Below are 18236 nucleotides of genomic sequence, written 5' to 3'. Positions count from 1 at the left end.
CCCAATACATATATAGGTCCAACCACACACATCAATAAGATAATGAATAACATTTGGCAAACACTTCACTGCAAGAAGCTAACAGCTTACCTTAACGACTGGGGCCGGGGCAGGAGGCTGGCGCAGGGGGAGCTGGGATGGCGGGCGCATGCTCAATACGGTGCTTCCAATCTGTCACACATTGGGAGCGGGGCAGCCCACCAGAGACCACTCATCCCACCCCTGCAGGCTAGACACTCAGCACATGCGCGCCGAGACTTCGGCGCATGCGCAGGGGCAGTGCTTGACATATCACCCAAAATCTAGCCGTCGAACCAAAACATTGACTCACCACTTAGCCAGGCCCCCAGCCTCGTCCCCAGCCCCACTTTTAAAAAAAGAAATTGAATTAATTCCTAGAAAAAACTAATAACATTTGTTTATGACATAACAATTTACTTATTGTATTAAAATTATACTTTACTACAAATAGTCCTTGTTACATAGTTACGCGTGTGTGTGTGTGTGTGTGTGTGTGTGTGTGTGTGTGTGTGTGTGTGTGTGTGTGTGTGTGTGTGTGTGTGTGTGTGTGTGTGTGTGTGTGTGTGTGTGTGTGTGTGTGTGTGTGTGTGTGTGTGTGTGTGTGTTAGATGAACTCACTAATCTAGGAAGAAAAAAACAAATGTAAATAACTATTAACCAGTGTCTGGATGCCCCTGATGCACAATTTGCAAAGGCAGCAATCCCACCTGGGATCTTACCTGATCCGCAGTCCCTCATTGTCCAGGTATCCCTCATTCCTGCAAAGTTATATACTGGAGGGGAGGTGTTCCCTACATGTCATCTGGGTTAGGGGGGATTCCGATGTCTCCCATGTGAAGCTTGAGAGCCAGATCTGGAAGAAAGCAGTATAGTTTATTTTGGTGTAGGTATAGGGCAGTTAGGATATATAGGGTAAAAAAGATATCCAGATCCAGAGTGTGAGACAGAGTTTGTGTGTGTGACATAGTGTGTGTGTGTGTGAGAGACAGAGAGAGTGTGTGTGTGCGTTAGACAGAGCGAGAGTGAGTGTGTGTGCATGTGTGTGTGTGTGAGTGTGTGTGAGTGTGTGTGTGTGACAGAGAGAGCGTGTGTGTGACAGAGAGAGACAGAAACAGAGAGAGACAGAAACTGAGACAGAAACTGAGAGAGACAGAAACTGAGAGAGACAGAAACTGAGAGAGACAGAAACAGAGAGCGTGAGACATAGAGCGTGAGACATAGAGAGTGAGACATAGAGAGTGAGACATAGAGAGTGAGACATAGAGAGTGAGACATAGAGAGTGAGACATAGGGAGTGAGACATAGAGAGTGAGACATAGAGAGTGAGACATAGAGAGTGAGACATAGAGAGTGAGACATAGAGAGTGAGACATAGAGAGTGAGACATAGAGAGTGAGACATAGAGTGAGACAGAGAGTGAGACATAGAGTGAGACAGAGAGTGAGACAGAGAGTGAGACAGACTGTAACACCTGTATGCCTGCAGACCTATCCAGTCCCCAGTACTGAGGTGGGTAAGGGTATAACACGCACCCACAGCAGTGAAGGTGTGCCCGGAGTGTGATAAGTTGCATTGCCGGGCCTGGTGAGAAAAGGGTTAACGATATACTTGCTGAGTCCTGGGTGCCAGAAGTCGGAGAGTTAATGTCCAAGAGCCAAGTGTCAGGGGCAGGAGAGAACAGTGTAGTGAGGTCCAAAGCAAAGTCCAGGAGTAGAGAGGTACACGTACAGTAGTAAAGTCGAGCCGAGATCAAACCAACGAAATCCAAACAGAGGCAGGGACAGGAACATGGAGCTGGAAGAGAGGGCTTGCAAAGTCACTGCACACAGGAACCACAGAAAAGCTGTGCTGAGCGACGACGGAGAGGGAAGACTGGGGTTATAAAGGAGTAGGAACCAATGGTAGCAAAGGGTTGAACGGAGGCTTGGCTGAGTGGTTGCAATGATAGGTCCAAGTAAACAGGATGGGAGACAGAGGAGTGATACCTGCTAATAGCCTGCAGCTGATTTGGGGCAGCACAAGCAGCATGGGAGGGCAGGTAAGAGGATCGGGTGCGCACATCTTCTGTAAGGCTGCCGTGCGCGCGCCCCGATCGCGTGCATGCAGATGCGGCATGCGCCATGGAGGAGCGGCTAGGCGTGGAGGAGGTAAGCTGCTGAGAGAGGGGATGACACAGGGCTGGAGGCTATCGTGGGGCTAGAGGTGACGGCGACCCGCTGAGAGACACGTGTCCCCTGATCCGTTACACAGACAGAGAGTGAGACAGACAGAGCATGAGACAGACAAAGAGTGAGACAGACAGACAGAGAGACAGACAGAGAGACAGAAAGACAGACAGAGAGACAGAGAGTGAGACAGACAGAGGGACAGAGAGACAGACAGAGACAGAGAGTGAGACAGACAGAGGGACAGAGAGACAGACAGAGACAGAGAGTGAGAGACAGAGAGTGAGACTGACAGACAGTGAGACAGACAGAGACAGACAGTGAGACAGACAGAGAGTGAGACAGACAGAGAGTGAGACAGACAGAGAGTGAGACAGACAGAGAGTGAGACAGACAGAGAGTGAGACAGACAGAGAGTGAGACAGACAGAGAGTGAGACAGACAGGGAGTGAGACAGACAGAGAGTGACAGACAGAGAGTGACAGACAGAGAGACAGGGTGACAGACAGAGACAGGATGAAAGAGTGAGACAGGATGACAGAGTGAGACAGGATGACAGAGTGAGACAGGATGACAGAGTGAGACAGGATGACAGAGTGAGACAGGATGACAGAGTGAGACAGGATGACAGAGTGAGACAGGGTGGGTGGGTAGGTGACTGACTGGAGACAGCGGGGGCATGGGAGACCAAGGGAGGCCATGGTGTGACCAGAGGAGAACCAAGGCAGGCATTGGTGGGTCAGTAGAGTCAAGGGGAGACTAGGGGAGGTCGTGAAAGGGTGTGGGGAGACCAGGGGAGGCCATGGGGGGGCAGAGGAGACCAGTGGGGGACCAGGGGAGAGGCATGGGAGGACATGGGACATTGCTTACCTGCTCTGTTCTGGATAGAAGAAATGGCGGCTTTACAGCTCAGAGCCTGGCTGCAAGCACCCCCAGAAAAACAATCCTGGCAACGCGCCAGCCAATAAGGTTGGGGGGGGGGTTCCGGCAGGGGAATTGTAGGACACAATCTAGTTGCCAGGGGCAACCGGAAGGTCGGATTTGTCAGCAATGCACACAGGGATATTTTTTAGACGGGCACGGCCATGCAGGGGGCCCAGGCGGCCGAGCCCCCTGACTCAAAGGGCCCGGGAAACCAGTACATTCTGCCCCCCCCCCCTTGTTGGCAGGCCTGCAGGTAGGCACAGGAAATATTTAACAAGAGGGATATAAGTACACAAAAGAAGGACACAATGGGTTAAGGCACAGGAGAGGAATATTGAGGGAACATGGAGGGAAATAGGGGTGCTAAGGCTAAAGATAAGAGTATGGGAGAGTTATGAAGAAAAAAGAAGATTTGATTGGTCAGGAAAGTTTACAGGGTTTCTTGAAAGGGACATAGGAAGGGTTCAACATTGAAGATAACATGAGAGTAAGAACATGTCAGTTGAAGGATTCTTTATTATGTTTGGTCTTTACAATAATTTAAATAATTGAGGGCTTCGTTTCACTCTTCATGGGCCATAAATGCATGTCTTGTTCTATGTGTTCTATTAAAGAAATGTCAGATTAATTATAGGTTGTGATACCTCTTAGAGGATGCTTTTTTAACATTAATTGGTAAAACTAGAGATACCTTTGGGCAAAAAGGGATAATTGTATAAAGTATTTTTTTTCAATATGTACCACAGAGACAAAAGTATTTTTTGTAATGCTTGTGATTGGTTCATACTGTCGTTTCACTAGGTAAAAAAATAATATGCTAAAACGAACCCCCTGTTAAATGCTATGAAGATGTGTACCTTGTGTTTGGGAAGAGTTCAGTTCCAATTATGGGTATAAAATCTTCTCAAGCGTGGAGAAGAAGAGTAAGACAGCTTCACAGTTTGAGGAAGATGGTTTACCGACAGTAAAGTCAGTAGCTGCTCAATTAAAATGCGTTAGGAAATGTGTTCTTTCTGAAGATACCAAAAGACAACAAGATCCCTGTAATCTGACAGTATTATTAAATCATTTACTTGTATATGTTTCAGGAATAGTATTTATTGTATTCATATTTCTCATATAAGTACAAAAAAAAGTTTCGAAATAAAATTGAGTGAATACAAATCTTTAAGTTCTAGAGAAGCAAAACATAAACATAATACCCGATCATGGGAATCACCCCAAACCATGAGACACAAGCAACTGACTTGTGAAAGACAAGAAGAAAAGACAAGCACGGCCTTCTTTAGAAAAATGCAAAAAATATATTATGAGACATAATAACCCCAATTCTCACTTACAGTACAGTACATCATAGGTAAAATGAGTGCAGCATCAGTGAGGGACAGACACGAATAGAATCTAGAAAGTCACCACCAATATTATTGGTGAAGGTATATAAGGTGATAAGTCTGCTAAAGCCATCGACCCTTGCCAAATCTTTTGGACAAGTGAAATATATAGGGTTTGCTAGGTGGTGCAGTTTCTAAACCAGAGGAGGTGCGAGAAGACGTGAGTTTATTGCAAAGTGTCACCAGTGATGTCAGACAGAGGAAAACAGTCTGGAAGAGAATGGAGAAATACATGTGAATGCGAGCGCCTAGAGCGCAACCGTGTGCCGGCCAGGGCAGCACTCCATAGGCGGTCTACTCCCAAGAATGTCTGACTCACCTGTATACAATATCGATGGTGACTATATAGACTCTTCTCTTGTCTGCGCCTCTATGATGCTGTACTAATTTTACCTATTGTGTACGTGTAAGTGAGAATTGGAGCTATTTTAGCTCACAATATATTTATTGCATTTTTCTTAAGAAGGCCATTCTTGTCTTTTTTTTTTTGCCTTTCACATATTTGGGGGTCTCCTGGTAGGACCCGGAAGGGTCGAGTAACCAAGCCTTACAAGACTAAGCACTGTAGCCTTTTTTTATTATTATCACTCTATCTGGGACTTTAAGTTGAGCACGGAATTGTATGTATTTGTGCTAGCAACAGACTTGTTGGAGTTTTTTTTTACATCTATCAGCATACATGGCAGGGGTATTTTGCTAAGCCCTCATTATTGTCTCTCTTTACTTCTTTATATTTTCACATGTGATAATGTGTAATGTAATATGGTAGTTATTATATTGTAAAAATGGAATACAGATATGGTTATTTTTATTAAATGAAATACGTGAGAGAAGTCTATTTTTCATTACTAGGCACCGGGGAGCATTGTCCACATATGATGAGATTACTTTTCATATTATATGTATTATATTACATTTGTAATATTTTATATCCTATACTTTATTGTTTATTTTATAACACTGTTGATTGGTTTCTTTAATGCTTATCATCAATCTTACATTCATAGGAAAGCCGTTTGATAACACTATGATATTGAATGCAGCATTTGCCAATATCATTCTGTCAATTTTACTTGGACATCGCATGGAATATGAAGATCCAACATTTCTGAGGGTCCTAAGTTTGACAAATGAAGGCCTAAGACATCTGGGAGCTCCCATGACTTTGGTAATTTGACTTAAGATGTTTCTGTCCTAACACTGTTTATTTTTCTAAAATCAAATTAAAAATTCAGTTATCAAACCCAATCCTATCACTTTCAATACAGAACCTGCCTCAAAGATGAATTATAAAGCAAGGTGTGGTCATTTTTCTTGTCATACTGAAAAGCTGTGAATTTAATTAGAAAATGATATTGAGAAGGAAGGAAAAGTTTAGTCTTGCAGAATTTTCCTTGAGACAGCAGTGAAAGATCTTACACCATCAAATGATTTTTTACTGGTTAATTGTGACCCATGTCTATAGCCACTCCCGAATGCCTACGTTTTTGTAAATAATATTATGCCATAATCTAAGATGTTGAACTGTACTGCAACACCTCTTGGTTTACATTAACTTTTGATAGTTAAACAGGAGCGTATTATTATTAGCATTTGATAAGGAGTTTAGGAATAATTAAATAAATAAAAAAAGATTATCCGAAAGCCCTTTAATAATTGTTTGCAGACTTCAATGATATTGCTAGTATAAGTGACCAAAGGAAGCCACACACGTGTTATGCATTATTTAAGTATCAGGACATCATTTTTAAAGCACATATGGTGTATTGGGGTCTAGCGTGGATTTTTGATGATATATATTGCAAGAAGATGTCTGTATAGTATGTACAATGCATCATGAGGGTATGAAATATATAGATATATTACTGTCAATTATGTATGACTACTCTCTTTGCCAGAAATGTCGACATGCATGATCAGCCTGGCAGGTACAGTAGGCGGTTAGTGACAGAGCTGCTGCTGTATTGTACAATGACAGTTTTGCAGATAACAAACAATCTGCAAATGTATGCATGAGTGCTCATTATGTGAGGATCTCACTCTGCATTCAACTACAGTATGTGATGCATTATTTGGATCACTTCTTTTTTCTTAGGATGGCACTGATGTTCACACGATGTTACTTATGACCTTTCACCTTCTTGCTAGAAAGTTTAGAGGAACGAGGGTTATTGTTGGCTGGGTATTGAAATTGAAGCTCACTCCATGATTTTTACAAAACCTTGTAAGTTGATGCATCTTTTCGGAAGTTAAAAGTGAAGCATATGCGATCTTTATTAGGCCATCCTGCTTTGCTTTGAGAATTATGCAAAAAGGGAGAGATTTTTCACATTGCTTATCATTAAAAAAGCGTCAGAATTGTTTTGAAGGTTGTAATAGGCGATCTGCATGCATCAGTTAGCTCAGGCTATTTGGAGCATAATCTTTATACTGATGCAGCAGAATTATTTAGCTGTAGCACATATATAGTGGAGCACGGAGTGTGGGACGAATACTTGGTTCCAAGATGGTCTTTTGCACAATTTAACATTATTGGAGCTTTTTGCTAATGTTGTAGGAGTTGAAAAATGGGGCATTTGCTGGAAAACAGAAATGGCATATTTTTGTCTAACAAAAAGATTAATTTGTTATGTTTTACTCTTACAAGAGGTTAGTGTAGAAAATAAAGCATATTGGCCTCTATAAATATCTTTGCATTTGGCTTGGAAACTGATTGAAGGATGGAAAGCAGAGAGTTGTAATAATTTTAACTTTTTCAGGTTGGGCTAAAGTTGTGAGTGGAGTACCTCAATGATCGGTACTGGGACCTCTGCTTTTTAACTTGTTTATTATTGACCTTGAGGTTGGCATAGAGAGCAAAGTCTCTTTGCTGATGACACTAAAGGTGTCAGGTAGTAGAATCAGAGCAGGATGTAATTTATCTCCAGAAGGACTTGGATAGACTTGAAAATACATTATGGAACTAGAGAAAGTGCAAGAAAAGCCATCAAATGAATAAAGGGGACGGATAATCTAATTAATGAGGAGAGGCTTGCTAGATTTGATTTGCTTACATTAGAAAAGAAATATCAAACAAGGGATATGATAACTATATAAAAATATATTTGGGGACAATAAAGGGAGCTTTAAAAAGAACTATTAATGAGGCTTGCTTAGCTCCGGCGGTAGCAGCAATTACACTGCTCATCCGACCACACAAATCTCCCCCCAAAAAGCCCTAAATCTGTGTCACAGCTTCGCGCACGGGACCCCGGCTCTGCGGGCGGCACCAGGAGCTCCCACCGCTGGAAATAGAGCAGCCAGCCGACAGCGCTCCCCACGAGTCCCCACGAGGCAGGGGAACCAAGATAGCCGCCGGATCGGAAGCTTAGGCTGATCCGCGGCACAGAACAGCTTAGGAGGAGGCAACACCACGACACGCTGCAGAACCGGAGGCGGAGGGGAGGCGTGCAGGACAGACGGAGAGACAATCAGGCTCAGCCGGAGCTGGGGAAGGGTAAGGAGGGGACAGACAGTTGGGGGACAACGGAGCCCTGCTGCACAGAAGCTCCCAGAGACACCCTGCCATTAGAGCACAGCAGGGTTCAGCAAAAACAGTGCAGAAGGAGTGGGTGCCCCCTCTCCCCCCCTGGTCAGAAATACAACTGCAAAGTGGACCTTCACCCTCCCCCTCCCACTTACACCCAAAGCCATAATTACAGGCCCCCCCCCAAAAAAAAAACTGAGGTTGACAATCTCTAACAGCTGCCAGAGTCTGCCGTCCGAGACCCACGGGCTTAATCAACGGCCCAACCCCATCCTGGCACAAAACCTCCTGGCAGCACAACCTGCAAAATCGTCCAAATCAACAACACTCTAAAATGGCTGCCACAAATATATGAGTGTCCAACATTGAGAGCCAGAAAAGCTACACTGCCACGCTTCCCAATTCCCCCTGCCCCTCCCCGCTACAACCTATGAACACATAAACAAAACTATGTAGGGGCGTGGCCAGGACGCCGACGGAGATGGACGTGTAGCAGAGGAGCTCACCAGACCCCCTAATATATAAGCAAATAGAGGCTCTTTTCCCCCGAAAATTCCCCCTCCTAAAGCACTACCCTAGACCCGCAGCCCTAGAAGAAATGGCTAACAAACAAAAATCCCAAACAGCACAGGCTGTTAACAAGCTATTCTCCCCGCGAAACTCAGAGGCGGCGGCAAGAAACCAGGATGGCGCAGGCCCATCAGGCGCACGAGGCCCCAAACAAACTGCCCAAACGCAAGACCGGCAAGAAATGCCAGCGCAGCCGGCGGCAACACTCACCCGAGAGGACATGAAAGAGCTTATGGCAGAAATGCTGCATGACCTGCACAAATCGCTAAAGGCCGATCTCAGATCAGCAGTCACTGAGCTAAAGCAAGAACTGACAGGCCTAAGGGAGCGCACGGATGAACTGGAAGGCAAAATGGAGGCCTCCACACAGGCCCAAGAATTAGCTGCAAACGAGATATTCCGGCTCGGGGCTGAGGTAGAAAGTCTCTGCGAGTCCCTAGAAGATCAGGAGAATCGCGACAGGAGACAAAACATAAGAATCAGAGGCATCCCCCAGTCGTTAAAGACTTACCTCCTGGAGCTCTTCACCTCCCTATGTGGAGACTTGAATCAGACAGACCTTGAACTGGACAGGGTTCACCGCTCCCTTGGCCCTAGATCAGAGGATCCAAAAAGGATGAGAGACGTCATAGTCAGACTTCATAAATTTTCGGCAAAAGAAAAAATAATGGAGGTTGCCCGAACCAAAGATCTCATCCCATTTGAGGACAGCCAACTGCAACTTTACAACGATCTATCCAAAAGAACTGTAGATCGCCGCAAGGAACTAAGACCCCTAACCATACTACTGCGGGACAGCGGAGTAAAGTATAAATGGGGCTTCCCATTTAGACTAATGGTGCAGCGCAATGGAAAGATGCTTTCAATTAAACATCAAGAAGATATGGAGCACTTTGCTAAAGCACTAAACCTCACCCCTCCTGCCAGCTGGAGAAACGAAGGACCCAGACAAGAAGAGCCCCCAACCAGAGCCTCGGAAAGGCTGGCGGGACAGAGGGGTCAGAGGATTAAGTAGAAGAACTCAACCCCACACTCTCAGCACATACAAAGGCACCATCCCCAAGAATGACACAAAGACCCCACCTTACCAGCACTGCAGGGAGAGGACGAGCACTGCTGGAGATGACTACACCGACCCACCGGGAGAGGAGAGACAGCTGACGAGGGAACAGCACCGCTCTCAAATCTTCACAACCGGTTGCAACACCCACTTCACTTATCTGAAAAGTGAGACGAGGCTCCGGTCGGCGGGAGATGGAGGGACCAGCATTCTGCGGTGGAGGGGAGAGGGGGGGAGCGCCGCCCCCCCCCCCCCCCTTCCTTTTTTTTTCCCTTTCTCACCATGTCCCGTCTTCTTGTTGGCTACCTACGGCCTTTCGGCTTCTTTTGGCCCCCGACCCTCCCCGTGTGGGGTCCCTGGAGGCGGAGAGCCGGACCTTCCCGGCCTTATGATCTCCCGAGCCCAGGACGAACTGCTCCAGCAACCGTGAGTAATCCCTAAAAAATCCCTGGAGAGATTGACGGTGCCGGGCGGGTTGGGGGGGGGGGGTCACGTGGCGAGTTGGAGGGGGGCGATGCACGGAGGCTACGCCTCACTGGCTGGATGTTAGCGGGTGGCCCAGCCCCGCGGCCTGGAAGACCCTTGGTCTGGCCTTGCGGCTGGGATATGGGGTCGGGGATCTCCGTGGACTGGTTCTGCTGAGGAGAGTGGATCCCCCCCCCCCCCTCTCCCCTCCCCGGGTGGTCCCCGCGCTTTCCCCTCGGGCGATACCCATACTCACGGCCTGGTGCCCCGCAGCCGGGGGAGGCCTGACAGAGAAGAGACACCGAGCCGGGACAATTAAGTTTGAAGTTGTCACCCGCCCACTCGCTTAGCCATAAGGAACGGTGATAAGCATCAATGGCCTCGGGCTAAAGGAAGTGCTAAAGGAAGTGCTAAGCCACCCGCCGAAGCATATACACAAAGGCTGCTTCTAGCAGGAACAAACACCATATACAGCGATCACGCGACAGAGTCAGATACACAAATAGAAAACAAACATCACCAACACAACATAGCTAGACTGTCCCCCCCTCTCCCCGGCCCTACCTATCCCCCCCCCCGACACCCCCCCTCCCCCTATCCACCCCCCCTCCCCCCTCCCCCCTCCATTCCCCCTCCTCCCGCCCCTCCCCCCCTCCCCCCCTTCCCCCCCCCCTTCCCTCCCCCCCTCCCCCTCCACTCCCCCTCCCCCCCTCCCTTCCCTTCCCCTCCCTCCCCCTCCGCCCCCCTCCCCCCCCTCCCCCTCCTCCCCCCTCCCCTCCCCCCCTCCATCAAGACAATGTTAAAGTCTGCTTCAAACTGGTCTAGAATGTTATCTAGCAATAGATGATGCTATGTTATGTGAAATGTTGTTGAGTTATGTTATGATAAGTTAAATTATGTTATATTATGCCAAAAATGTGAGATCCACTAGGGGAGTGTCTCTCCTAGACAAAAATGTGATGATACCCTGGATATGTGATATATGACTGCTCATGTAACAGGTACTTAATAAAACTAACACCATAGACTCCCCCCCCCTCCCTTTTCCCTCCCTCCCACCCCCCCCTCCCTTTTCCCTCCCTCCCTCCCACCCCCCCCCCCTCCCTCCCCCTCCCTCCCCCTCCCTCCCCCTCCCTCCCCCTCACCCCCCCTCCCTCCACCTCCCTTCCCCTCCCTCCCACTCACCCCCCCCCTCCCTCCCCCTCCCTTACCTTCCGTGCTTACATCCTTCACCCCACCAGCCCCCCCCCCCTAGACAGCCATATAATGCTCCCCCCGCCCCCCCTCCTGTGTCCCCTCCCTCCCTCCCCCATCTAGTTACCAGCAAATATAATAATTGGCGGGGTTCTAAAATTGAATAAAGGTGACGAATGGGAAAGGAGCCACACAACAGTAGCTCAGGGTCTGGCCCCCCTCTGTTGCGACCCAATCGTCGGATCCAGACACACCCCAGAAGGGCGCCCAAGCCCAAACGCTGGTCGTCCAAAGACCAGGCGAAACCACTTCAGGACCAAAACTGGCCCTACTTCTATCTTTTCTCCACCTGCTGGTCCTGTCCCAGCAGATCTTTACCCCCCTCCCCCTCCTCTCCACCCCTCTCCCCCTCCCCAAAGGCAAACCCAGCACACCCCCCCTAGAAGGAGGCCCAGCCCAATAGGCGACCTCAGTCACACAGGGACTTTAGAATATAAAAACAAGGTCTCCCCTAGTGGGAAAGGAGGGACCCCAAGACCCCGAACAACTAGAAACCAACAATGGCCACTAAGGCCCCAATTAAAATCCGTTCCTTGAACGTTAAAGGACTACAGAATAACCGAAAAAGAAGGCTAGCTTTCATGGACATGAAAAAATTAGGGGGAGACATTATATTCTTGCAGGAGACCCACTTCACATCACAAGACCCCCCAAATTTATTCAAAAAATTCTTCCCAATGTGCTTTTTTGCATCATTTAGTAGCAAGAAAAGGGGTGTGGCTATCCTGATCAGACAAGGCACCCCATTTAATCATGTCAAAACAACGGCGGACCCAGAGGGTAGATTTCTAATGGTATATGGCTCCCTTGCGGGCTCAGCAATCGTTCTAATCAATGTGTACGCCCCAAACGAGAGCCAAACAGAATTCCTACAAACTGTTCTCGAGGGCGTTGACCCGGGATATCTGTCATCGATAATAGTGGGAGGAGACCTAAACATGGTCTTAAACCCCTCCGAGGACAGATCAACCACAGTGGGCCCCTCCCGTACAACCCACTCCCAGATCAAGGGGAAAAGGTTTAGGGACATCATGAGCGAATTCTCGTTAGTGGACATTTGGAGAACCCAACATCAGGGCCAGAGTGACTATACTTTTTACTCAGTGCCTCACCAGACTTACTCTCGAATAGACCACTTTTTGACCACCAAAAATGTGATGGCGGCAGCCATAGAATCAGACATTGGCTCAATCACATGGTCAGACCATGCCCCGATCACCCTGACACTGTCAATCCCCTTTGAAAAAACAACAACCTATGCATGGAGACTGAATGATTCACTACTTAATCACCCAGAGATTGAGAGAGAGATAAGATCCTCACTTAAGGACTATTTCTCCCTCAACGTGGGAACAGTCTCCTCTCCAGCAATCCTATGGGAAGCCCATAAGGCAACTATCAGAGGGAAATTTATTTCCATCGCATCCCACAGGAAAAAAGCCCGCCAAACGCTAATTAAAGAACTCACAGATAATATAAAAGTAATAGAGCAAGCTCATAAAGCAAATCCATCAAAAAAAGTATACAAAACATTAATAGAAGCTAGAGCAAAACTTAGACAAACCCTGCTGGAAGACGTTAAATAGGCCCTCAAATGGACCAATCAACAATATTATGACAAAGGGAACAAAGCTGACAGACTATTAGCAAGTAAATTAAGAGGGATACAAAAAAGATCCCAGATAACGGCGATCAAGAGTAGGTCTGGAGAAATTCAATATAGTGAAAGCAAAATAGCAGCAGAATTTACTAAATATTACACAGAACTATACAACCTAAGAACTAAAAACGGCCGACCCGAACCGATAGCGTCAGAAACTATAACTTAATATTTAAATAAATGTCAACTCCCCTCACTGACGGAGGAGGAAAACACAGTCCTCAATGCTGAGATTTCAAAAGAGGAACTGGAAGAGGCGGTCAAATCATTAAAGCTCACTAAGTCTCCTGGCCCTGACGGTTTCACAAATGTCTACTATAAAAGATTCTTGCCAACCCTATCCACGCATCTGCTAAAAACATTCAACCATTTTATGGAAGGGAACCAAATCCCTCCAACAATGTCTCTAGCCAATTTGGCAATAATACATAAGGAAGGCAGAGACCCGATGCAATGTGGAAGCTACCGTCCAATCTTCCTCCTCAACAGTGATCTCAAGCTATATAGCAAATTTTTAGCAAACAGATTAAACCCAATATTACCGAGGTTAATCAACATCGATCAAGTAGGATTTGTTGCGGGGAGACAAGCCTCTGACAACACCCGAAAAATAATCGATATTATCGATCATGTCCACCTCACAGGCACCAAAGCACTACTGTTAAGCTTAGACGCAGAGAAGGCGTTCGATAGAATATACTGGCAATTTCTGGACCAGACTATGTGTAAATTTGGCTTTAAAGACACATACCTAGAGGGGGTCCGTAGACTATATCAAAATCCATCAGCAACGGTAAAACTACCAGGGGGGATTAACCAAAGATTCGAGATAACAAATGGGACTCGACAGGGATGCCCCCTATCTCCTCTCCTCTTTGCGCTAACGATAGAACCACTGGCTTCAGCAATACGACTCAATAAAGACATCTAGGGAATAGACATTGGAAATAGGCAGCATAAAATCTCTCTATTCGCAGATGATGTCATCTTAACCCTCTCTAAACCACAAACCTCATTACCCAACCTTCAAAAAGAACTCCGAGATTTTGGAAAGATCTCAGGATATAAGATAAATAATGACAAATCAGAAGCCTTGAACTTAAGTCTGCCAGAGCCAGAGGTGAAACTCCTCAAACTAAACTTTAATTAGTTAGAGTTCCTCTTGTATCAAGTACTTGGGAGTTAAGATATCGAGGACCTACCAATCACTATATAAACATAACTATCCGACCTTGTTCCATAAAATCAAACAAGACTTGGAAAAATGGGGAGGATATCAAATATCATGGATCGGGAGAATGATCTCGGTCAAAATGAATATACTCCCTAGGTTATTATATTACTTCCAGACTCTCCCGGTCCACATCCCTGGCTCAGAATTGAAAAATATTCAAAAATCAATCTTCCATTTCATTTGGCAAGGTAAAAAACCTAGAGTCCCCAGATCAGTTCTCTTGGCTTCAAGGGGGAGAGGAGGACTTGGAGTTCCAGACGTCACAAAATACTATCTGGCCGCACAATTGAGACAGGTGGTAGTCTGGAACGCAAACCCAAATCAATATTGCTGGCTGGATATAGAAACGCAATATGCCGGAACGCCTTCACTGCCGGCTTGCCTTTGGTCCCTGAGCAAGGAGGACATGCAAAATAACAAATTCAAATTAGGCCCAATGAGACACACCTGGGAGACCTGGACGAAAAGCAAACTCAAGTACAAGCTCACATCACCACAATCCCAACTCATACCAATCCACAGAAACCCGAAATTTCCACCTGGCTGTGAGCCCAGACAATTTAACCAATTTCAAGCCAAAAACATTAAAACGATTGCCGACCTCCCGAGCCTCGGGAAGTTCCTGAGCTACCAAAACCTACAAACCAAGTATGACATATTAGGACTGAACGTGTTCAAGTACCTACAAATTCGGCACTTTCTCCAAACAGTATCCCCAACATTGGAATTTCCCCCTCTCACAGGTTTCGAGAGACTTTGCAGCGAAACAGATAACCAGAAAGGTCTAATAACACAAATTTGCACAGAGCTAGGAGGGACTACAGAAGTCCCCACGCATGACTACATGCTGCATTGGGCAGCAGAATTGGATATAGTTATAGACCGAGAGGACTGGGAAAGTATTTGGGAAAATGCCTCAGGAACTTCCATATGTACCACAATCAAAGAAAACATTTACAAAATACTGTTCCGCTGGTATCTCACTCCAGTCAGAATAAATCAAATTTACCCTCTGGCATCCGATCTATGTTGGAGAGGCTGCGGTCAAAAGGGGGACATGGCCCACATCTGGTGGACATGTCCGGAAATTCAGAAATACTGGGAAACGACACAAAAATTAATAGAGGAGGTCACAGACCTCAAAATACCTGTTGAACCGCTGCCTACCTGTTGGCCAGGCCCCTAGACTATCTGGACCGACCAACAGGAAAATTAGTCTCCTTCATCCTCACGGCGGCTAGATGTGCGGTGGCGGCCGCCTGGAAGAAAATGTCTCCCCCCTCGAAACAAACAATAATAAGAAGGGTGCAAGAAGTAATGGACATGGAGAGACTATCTGCTTTCCTTAAGAGGTCTTCATCCTCATTTACAGCAATTTGGGACCCATGGTACACCTATTTGGCGCATATAAGGCGAAACGCCCCCTAGCAAACTAGAGGCCCAATTCACATTAAAGCTCAAACCAGAAACACCAAGGTACTGGGGATCATGACCACCCCCCGCTATACCCTTTGTATCCTCTCCACCCCCCCCCCCACACCCTGCCCCCCCTTCTCTACTCCCTCTCTGTTTCCATACTCGCGCCTCCCTGATGGACTTCATGAGGTCAGGGAGACGTTGAGCCTTTCCTTTTCTCTTTTCTCTCAAGAAAAAGAAAAAATGTACATTAGGCTGACATATTGCTTATACCGTACATACCATGTAATGTCATAACTGCCTAATAAAAAAATATGAAAAAAAAAAAAAAAAAAAAGAACTATTAATTCCACGGGCAGTACAAAGGACTCGGGCCATCCCTTAAGGTTGGAAGAAAGGAGATTTTACCAGCAACAAAGAAATGGTTATTTACTTAAGGGCTGTTAAAATGTGGAATTCATTACCCATGGAGACAGAGATGATATATACTGTACAATAGATATCATAAAAAATAGTTGGACATCTTTTTAGAAAGTTAAGTTATACAGGGATATACCAAATAAGTAAAAATGGGAAGGATGTTGATATAGGGATTAATCTGATTGCCAATACTTGGAGTCAGGAAGGAATTTATTTTTCTCCTTAAGAGATATTTTTACTTCCCCTAGATCTGTATACTGCAAGTACAAATATAGGATAAGGTATATGAATATCTGTCATCTACATTTTGCATAAATTGAACTTGATGGATGTATGTCTTTTTTCAACCGCATCTAATATGTAACTATGTAACTATGTAATATGAGCGTAATTATGATCTTAACTACTTATCAGCATCTTATCCCCCATTCATTAGTTGCTGCAAAAAATTTGTATGCTGTTGCCTTGATTAAAATATGGGATATCCGTCAAAGCATGTCCCCAGTTTAAGTAATTCAGTGGCTGATATTCTATCCCTTTTGAGTTCATAGTTGTTTTTGGCAAATGGCACTGGAAGTGCTATTCCTATGGCATCTTGTATTCATGACATTTACCTGTGAGCCTATACTAGTAGGTTTGATATCTTTGCTGCCATCTTGAATGGTTTGGCATGTTCCTATCAAATGGTTTGTCATTTGTGTTATCACGTTATTCAGAAATAATCTTAAACCATCTAACACCGTGAGGTAGGAAATTGCCAATGCCGCTTGGCATAGCTGCAATCTGATCTCAGTTTTTAAACCAATCCGATTGGTTGTATTACCATGTGATGGCAGCCATTTGTTTTAAAAAGGATGTGACATCATCACTTAAAAATGATGTCACATCCTTTAAAAAAATGAAACATGTCACAGGGAACTTCAACCAATCAGATTGGGGGATGTACCATGTGATGCCTCACATGGTATATCTACAATCCAATTGGTTATAGTATTAAGGGATGACAGCCATTTCGTTTTAAGGATGTGACGTACCTCCCTTGAATATGACTTCACATCCTTAAAAAAAAGGATCCCGGTCATATGGTACAGCATCTAATCGGCTTTGAGCTGTAGCATCTGACCTTAAAATGTGATGTCACAGGCCTCCCCTCTCATTTTATCTTAAGAAGCTGATGGACAATATCCACCCTATTGGATTACAGTGGATTACAGAGGACAGATTAAGATACAGATGAAGAAAGATGAAAGAATAACAAAAGAAGAAGATGAAAGAATAACAAAAGAAGAAGATGAAAGCATAACAAAAGAAGAAATTAGGAAGAAGGAAGAAAGAAGAAAGAAAGAAGAAGAAGGAAGTAGGAGGAAGAAGGAGGAAGAAGAAAAGAAGAAGAAAAAGAAGGAGGTAAAAGAAGAAGGAGGTAAAAGAAGAAGGAGGAAAAAGAAGAAGGAGGAAAAAGAAGAAGGGGGAAAAAGAAGAAGGAGGATAAAGAAGGAGGAAAAAGAAGAAGAATGAAAAAGAAGAAGGAGGAGGAGGAATCGAGGAGGGCGAAGAAGAAGGAAGAATGTGTTACTGGCTGTTGAGTATCATTGCATGAAGTAAGTGGTTCCTGCTTTGCTGATGGACTCGGAATTGGATGGTGAAGACGTCAAGAGTAATAAAAAGATTGATTGTATTTTTATTCATTTTGTTTTTTGAAATCTTGGTTTTTTTTATTCTATATTTTGGATTCTTTATTTTTTTAATTCTGTTTTTTGGATTCTTGTTTTTTCTAATTCTGTTTTTTTCATGCTAGTTTTTTCTAAATGTTTTTTATTATGCTTATTTTTTTTTCTAGATTGCCCATTGACTACCAATGTGTTTATCTATGCCCATTCGGGCTATAGATACATTGTAACCCTGTACTGCCCGTAGACCAGACCAGTCCCCAGTACTGAGGTGGGTAAGACTATCACACACCCACAGCAATTAGGGCATGCCCGGAGTGTGGTAGGGTGCGTTGCCAGGTCTGGTGAGAGAAGGTTAGCCAGATACTTGCCGAGTCCTGAGCGCCAGAGGTCCAAGTAGTGAAGTCCAAAAGCCGTGGGTCAAGTGTTGGAGAAAACAGCATAGTCATAGTCCAAACAGTCA

General features: G+C 45.3%; 1 protein-coding gene across 1 annotated transcript in view; it reads left to right on the top strand.

Moving 5' to 3' along the window:
- Positions 1 to 18236, top strand: part of LOC142493880 (cytochrome P450 2K1-like) — a 119194-nt gene that overhangs the window by 40948 nt on the left and 60010 nt on the right. The window contains exon 4 of the mRNA XM_075598575.1: positions 5509 to 5669. Within this exon, the coding sequence (XP_075454690.1) occupies positions 5509 to 5669 (161 nt within the window). The remainder of the gene's footprint in view (positions 1 to 5508; positions 5670 to 18236) is intronic.

Source organism: Ascaphus truei, chromosome 4 (genome assembly GCF_040206685.1).
Source record: "Ascaphus truei isolate aAscTru1 chromosome 4, aAscTru1.hap1, whole genome shotgun sequence".
NCBI classification, from domain to species: domain Eukaryota; kingdom Metazoa; phylum Chordata; class Amphibia; order Anura; family Ascaphidae; genus Ascaphus; species Ascaphus truei.
The sequence above is the reverse complement of the archived record's forward strand: the minus strand, read 5'-3'. Positions and strand labels throughout refer to the sequence as shown.